This window comes from Mytilus edulis, chromosome 13 (assembly GCF_963676685.1).
Source record: "Mytilus edulis chromosome 13, xbMytEdul2.2, whole genome shotgun sequence".
NCBI classification, from domain to species: domain Eukaryota; kingdom Metazoa; phylum Mollusca; class Bivalvia; order Mytilida; family Mytilidae; genus Mytilus; species Mytilus edulis.
Window position 1 is genome coordinate 23,954,507 of NC_092356.1, and position 7,569 is coordinate 23,962,075.

General features: G+C 35.9%; 1 protein-coding gene across 1 annotated transcript; it reads left to right on the forward strand.

The window, feature by feature from the left end:
- Window positions 1-910: 910 nt before the first annotated feature.
- LOC139500191 (uncharacterized) lies at window positions 911-3,964 on the forward strand. The gene is made up of 3 exons (XM_071288930.1): window positions 911-1,540; window positions 2,254-2,648; window positions 3,172-3,964. The coding sequence occupies exons 1-3, from the start codon at window positions 911-913 to the stop codon at window positions 3,962-3,964; spliced, it is 1,818 nt and encodes a 605-aa protein (XP_071145031.1).
- Window positions 3,965-7,569: the final 3,605 nt, after the last annotated feature.

Here is a 7,569-nt window from a genome sequence, read left to right on the forward strand (position 1 = left end):
CAAAGTAAGGGATAAAACTAGAGGATTCCGAAAATCTAATAAAAATTCCAAAACACGACAAGCCAACTTACACAGTCAAGTATGCGTATCAATTGATTATTTAATGTTGATGTAAAAGATACGATTCTCTGCAAATACATAAATCATCAATCATAAATCATAAATCATAAATGAGAGTAAAACTGAATTCCAATAATCGTAAATAAACTCATCATAGATACCAGGACTAAAATTATACACTTACGCCAGACGCGCGTTCCGTCTACAAAATATTCATCAGTGACGCTCGAATAAAAAAATATAAAAGGCCAAAATAAAGTACGAAGTTGAAGAGCATTGAGGACCAAAAAGATAATACACTGTATTAATTACTTCCGCTGACTCGCATTGTACAATGTATGTGAAAAGAGAGCCGAGTGCGTCAGTCTCTCCTGTCAGTACATAGCCTCTACACTACCAAGACTCCATTGGTGCCTCCTCGTGGTAAAACACGGATACTGGTCTCATTCGATGCCAGGCTTTACTGATGGAGATCGGGGAGCAACAAGGGCCCTGTAGATGCAGTGTGTAGGTCCATCGGCGTGTGGACATGCCCTAGCACTCATAAACCTTGTCCCAGCTATGGGTAAATAGCCAGTCAGATGGGGGTTGATAGCCCATAAAGGCAATCCATCTAGGAGAGACAACTCTGATACCAATCCGGGTAGATCTTTGCTCGTAAGCCTAGGCCGGCATTCGATCTAGGGGAATGGAACCTCAACTACAAATCCACTGGCCCTCCAGGTAAGGGGGTTGAGCACAAGACTAACTATCTCGTCTCATAAAAAAAACTCTAGTTACGGAAACCAGACCAGTAAACATAAACAATTGCAACGGTATACCAGTGGATGCACGTTGTCAAGGCAACAGCATGAACGTTGTTAGTAAAAGCTTTCTAGAAGCTAACAACAGGAAAAGCAACCTTCTGGGGCCGAAAGAACATCTAAAGATAGGAGCATGGAACGTACGAACCATGTATGAATGTGGAAAGACTGCCCAGGTAGTTAAAGAGATGCAATCGTACAATATTGATATTCTTGGAGTAAGCGAATGCAGGTGGACTGACTGTGGATCTGTTACAACATCTACAGGTGAAACGATTATATACTCAGGTAGAAAGGATAATAAACATCACCAAGGGGTTGCTATTATCATGAACAAAAAGGCTAAAGGTGCACTCACTGAATGGTCACCAGTAGATGAGAGAATTATTGTTGCAAGATTCCATTCCAAATATGCCAAAATGACAATGATACAATGTTATGCACCAACAAATGATGCAGATGATGAAACAAAAAGAACTTTTTATGAGAAACCCCAAAGTATAACCTGCAAAACACCACGACATGACATCCTTATAGTCTTAGGTGATATGAATGCTAAAGTAGGAAATGATAACTTAGATAGAGAAAGAGTTATGGGCAAACATGGACTTGGCACTATAAACGAAAATGGAGAACTACTTGTAGATTTTGTGAAGATAACGACCTTGTTATTGGAGGTACACTTTTTCCACACAAAAACATCCATAAAATCACATGGAACTCCCCAAATGGTCGTGACAAAAACCAGATAGATCATTTGATGATAAACGGAAGATGGAAAAACTCACTTTGTGACGTGAGAGCTATGAGAGGAGCAGACTGTGGTAGTGACCATCACTTGATTTGTGGTAAAATTAGACTGAAGCTAAGAAAAGCAGTAAAGAATAGAACCAACAAGAGGTAAATATTTGATACAGTCAAATTAAAACAACCTGAAATTCTCAAGAAATTTAAGATCGAGCTAAAAAACAGGTTTCAAGTGTTAGAAAACCTACAAGACAACAAGCCAAGTACTGTAGAAAGCTTAGAACAGGGATGGAGTAGGATTGAAACTGAGTTTAAAGAAACATCAAGAAACACTCTAGGGCTCCGACAACGTGAAAGGAAGAAATGGATAAGTGATGACACATGGACTAGCATTCAGCAGAGAAAAGACATAAAGACAAAATTGAACAGCACAAAATCAGAACGAATCCAAACTACCATAAGGAAAGAATATTCAGTCAAAGACAAAGAAGTAAAACGTAAAGCATAAGCAGATAAGGCAATATACCTAGAGACACTTGCTAAAGAAACAGAGACAGCAGCTTCTAAAGGAGAACTTAGCACTGTTTATAAAATCAATAAAAAACTAAGTGGTAAGCACACGAGCTCCAGTGTTCCATGTTAGTCCAAGGATGGTAAAATACTAGCCTCAGAAAGTCAACAACTGGAGAGGTGGACTGAACACTTCAAAGAAACATTGAATGCAGAACACCAGGCAGATGTTCCAGCTATAGAACAGTTTGGAATAGAACTAGACATCGATATTGGGGAAGTTTCAAGGGATGAGATCAGGAAGGCAATACTTCGACTCAAGAACGGGAAGTCACCTGGCTTAGATGCAATAACAGCTGAAATGCTTAAAGCAGACATAGAAACAAGCACAACCATGTTTCATGAACTGTTTAGACATTTAAGGACACATGACACTATTCCAAATGATTGGGCAAAGGGTCTTATAATCAAACTACTCAAGAAAGGAGACCAAAGTGACTGCAACAACTGGCGTGGTATAACTTTGCTGTCAGTACCAAGCAAGATACTACTGAGAGTACTTTTAACTTTTAAACAGAATAGATGATGCTATAGATGAAATTCTGAGGAAAGAGCAGGCAGGGTTTAGATCAGGTAGAGGATGTATCGACCATATTTTTACACTCAGAAATATAATAGAGCAAAGTATAGAGTGGCAAAATAAACTAGTCCTAAATTTCATTGACTTTCGTAGAGCCTTTGACAGTATTAAAAGAAGTTGCTTATGGGCCATCCTTAGGGCATATGGTGTACCTTTTAAAATAATCACCTAAATACAAGCTTTCTACAACAACTATGAATGCTGTGTATTACATAACGGTCAACAGTCAGAATGGTTCCAAGTAACATCTGAAGTACGACAAGGGTGTGTAATTTCTCCTATCTTATTCATTACAACAATAGATTGGTGTATGAGAACAACATTGGGTAATGAAATCACAGGCATCAGATGGACCATGAATTCTTTTCTTGAGGATTTAGATTTTGCAGATGATATCTGTCTACTTTCCAGCAACAGAAACAACCTGCAGAACAAAACCACCAGACTGAATGAAACAGCACAAAGTATAGGCCTGACTATTAACGAGAAGAAGACCAAGCTCATGAACATCAGCAGTAATACAATTCAACCAGTGTACTTGGGACATAACATCATAGAAGAGGTTGAGGACTTTACATATCTTGGAAGCATGCTAAGTAACACCAATGGAACAGCAAAAGATATAAGAGCCAGAATAAGCAAAGCCAGATATGCATTCTGCCAACTACAGCCTATATGGAAGAGAAGGTCAATCAGTCTGAAGACAAAGATCAGAATATACACCAGCAATGTGAAGTCAGTCCTTCTATATGGGGCAGAATGCTGGAGAATTATCCAATCAGACATGAAAAAGCTTTCCTCATTCCATAACACCTGTTTGAGGAAGATCTGTAAGATATTCTGGCCCAATACTATTTCCAACAAAGACCTGTACCACAAAACCAATCAGTGTTGTATTGAAACAGATATCAAAAGGAAGAGATGGCGTTGGATTGGCCACGTATTGAGGAAAGGAAATGAGGATATCACCAAGATTGCTTTGAGATGGACACCTGATGGTAGACGAAAAAGAGGGAGGCCAAAAGAGACCTGGCGCAGAATGATAGAATCAGAGATGAAAGACCTTGGGAAAACCTGGAAGGAGATCGAGAAGAAGGCAAAAGACAGGCAAATGTGGCGAGTACTGGTTGAGGCCTTATGTGCTGACAGGCACGAAGACACGGTGGGTATGGTTGTCCTGCGAGAGAACGTACTGTGCTGGTGATTCGGTCCTGACGGGTGCTGGTGATCAACGAAAAAATGTAAACAAAGACGAAAATGATGTTTTCACTCATAAAAAATGGAAGAAAACAGTTGAGATTTTTCAATTTCGTTTCTTATGGGTTCATATATAAACCATTAAAAAAATGACCCTCTAAACTGTTTCAGTAAGCGTAACACAAAAATGCTCATTTTCAGAAAATCTCGAACTAAAAAAATAAAACAAAAATGCTCATAGAGTCCGCCTTCTATACCGCAATCCACACGACAAAACAATTTTGTGAAAAAACATTGCAATTTATTAAAATTAAGCATTTTCTCAATTTATTCATGTCCTGATACTGTGCTGGTGGGTCCTGTCATTGTGCTGGTGGGTCCTGATACGGTGCTGGTGATTTTGGATAAGAAGTTGGTCATATTTGAAACAAATGTTACAAAATCAATAAAATTAGTCAGATAATTGTTGCCAACATGATCTATGACTCCTATTTTAGCTCTTGTGCATCCATTTGGCTGTTTAATATGTGTTTTCAAATGATCTGAACTTGTATTACATAATAACATAAAAGGGCAACATATTTCGTCTAATATTAGATAACAATAGAATCATATTCAAAACAGTGTGGTCCTGGCCATTGATTGACGACCTAAATTATCCCATTGACTGGGACAGATTAGGTGAACGTTTGTCTGTAACGACCATTGCTCACTTCTTACTTATAAAATTTAAACTGTTGGGTCACCAAAGGTTCTTAACGCCTTTAAGAATAAAATAATTCGAAAAATTATTCAGGAATAACCTTTATGTTTTGATTTATATTATTGATATAAATCAACACATCGTATTATTCCGGATTTGTTTTTCGAATTCCTTTATTTAGGTGTTGAGAACTTTTGGTGACCCCGCAGATTCAGTGTCTTTAACAAGTACATAGTGAGCAGTGATTGTTAACGACAAACGTTCACCTAATCTGTCCCAGTCAATGGGATAATTTAGGTCGTCAATCAATGGCCAGGACCACACTGTTTTGAATATGATTCTATATAGTATCTAAAATAAGTTAAAAATTTCACAATACTATATATTTCATTTTATTTGTCAATTTGTTTGAAAAAAGTCGAAAAGAAGAGACTTTTTTTAATGTCATGATTATATGTCGCTTTCTAGATCTATGCTTAGCATTTATTTCAGATAACATGGACTCCTCACCCTGATGACCCTGCTGCCTTTCATAACTTTATCCGTATACATATATTAATAGATAAACAAAAGGCTGCATGCAACACGTATTTTTGTATTTAAAATTATTCGTTGTAACGAGAATATTTGTGGTGAATGGAAACTGTGAGGGTCACAATCTTAAATTGCTTATAAATGTTGCTGGAACCAGTTTCGTTATCTGATCATGAATTTTCTGAAATTCGCAAGGTTGATAGACATTTTGATTTTTTTTTACTCGGTAATGAACCACTGTAATGATCCCATGCTAAACATAACAAAAATCTCTGTACAAAGGTCTATGAATTTTCTACAAAAATAGAGATTTTATTTTTCACTAAATTCTCTTTTTCTACTAAATACAATAATGAACTATAAATAATAATGCTTTGCAAGAAGTTTCCCCTTGATATATGTACAAAATTATATCTCTATTATTCATTGTCTGTGCTGTTTTGATACTATTGCAGTTTGCACATTTCGGAATTGACAGGCCACAGGAGGGGTCATAAACCGTACATGAAAAGATAAAATATTGATATAAGTACATAATTTGCATCTTTGAACCCCCACCCCGGCTTGTTTTTTTAGGAGCCTGGGGTGTCTAAAAATGGTCGATTACAGACAGCCGAGTACGCATTTTACTTTCCAGGCGTGTTATTGTTGATTGTTAAAGTCCTGAAAACGGATTGATGGAAACAAAAATGTTTAATATATATCTGGCTTTAGATTCAGTTTTTTTTTTAAATATAAATTAAGGCTACATTTTAATATAATAATTCTATGAATTCACAATATCAAAAAAATGCAGAAAAAAAAATGAATGAAGTGAAATATCTTAGTAAGGAGTCATTACTACAGAGATGGTGTGTTTGACACACAAAACTTAAAAGCTTAGTAATATTACCAATATTAAAATAAAAGTGTATTTTAGTTGGGTATTTTTTCCATTTACTCATTTTCAATTATAATCAAGGCACATTTTATTTTTATTCATGAAAATATTTATATATAGAAAAGAAGGACACATTGTTCACTTCCTCCCCCGTAATTCTTTATTGAAAATATTTATTTTGAAATGAAAAAAGCTAAGAAATCTTAATTTTATTAGTGAACTCTAGGTTATCTCGTCTTCATTCTCTGACATATTCTAGCCTGCCCTTTCATAAAATAGTGATTTCTTTTTAGTGTTCTATCGAACTTTTGAAGAAAAAAAACTGATAACCGTTTAGACAAAAAAAAAAATGTTGGAAAAATCTTATTGCAAGTGATTCTTAATAGCTATAAGATACATTTTTCTTTTACAATACAACTTTTAAATCTTACGGGAAACTATTCCAAGCTTTCACTGTAACCTCGCTCTAACTTATCCCCATCCCTTCCCACCCCACCCCCTCAAAAAACACCAAACAAACAAACCCTCAATACTATTGTCATTCTTATAGTCAGCACTCAATTGTTCACAAACAAATGTGTTTTAAGCTGCTAAAGACATGATTCAAACGCTCAGAAAGTCCTTTGTTCTATATTTTTGCTCTCCATTTTCATGCAAAACCTTATACATTTTTATTTTATTGGTTATTGTTGAAGGTCGTACGATGACGTATGGTTGTTAACACATACTTCCTTTGGTTTCTTATGGATATTTGTCCATTGACAACAAACATACCACATCATCTACTTTATATAAGTATTGTATAAATTACAACGTATTTTTGTGATCTTGCAAAATGATCGTAATCCCGAAAATCGTAAACATATTTTCTTATCTGAAAAGGGGACAAGAAGGGTTCCATTAACAGGCCAATAAATAAGATTACAGTTAGTTTAATTATTTTTTTTTAAATAGGGGTATTTTTTCTTTCATAATAACAGTAAATAGATTCACAACAATGTAAATTTCAAGAAAGCAGACAACAGCTAATAAGTCAATAACAGTACAGCATCAATGATCTTGAATATATGCCACTATTAACTAAAATATAAAAGCACAGAACCAGGACATAGGAGCACAGAACCAGGACCGTTTTTCTTATCACCAGCACAGCGTCAGGACAATTCCGTTTAACGAACTTGCACGACTTTTGCAATATAATATTGTTGTAATATACTTTGCATGGTACTTATGACACATCAGAGAAAAATTAAGCAACAAAACAGTCGTTTTATTGCCGTTCTGATACAATGTAAACAAACCCACCAGCACAGAATCAGGACCCACCAGCACCCGTCAGGACCAAATCACCAGCACAGTACGTTCTCTCGCAGGACAACCATACCCACCGTGGAAGAGGATGAGTGAGTGAGTGATTAATTACTTCTGAGTCAATAATAAAAGCAAAAGAAACATGTTTTCCAATAAAATACAAAATATTAAATCAAATTATTTC

Bases quoted from the DNA above. Each gene is read 5' to 3' on its own strand.
- LOC139500191 (XM_071288930.1), top strand. From the start codon at position 911: ATGAACGTTGTTAGTAAAAGCTTTCTAGAAGCTAACAACAGGAAAAGC. The intron at 1,541-2,253 runs GTACACTTTTTC...GTTCCATGTTAG, and splicing joins TAACGACCTTGTTATTGGAG to TCCAAGGATGGTAAAATACT. The intron at 2,649-3,171 runs GTCAGTACCAAG...TCTACTTTCCAG, and splicing joins TGGCGTGGTATAACTTTGCT to CAACAGAAACAACCTGCAGA.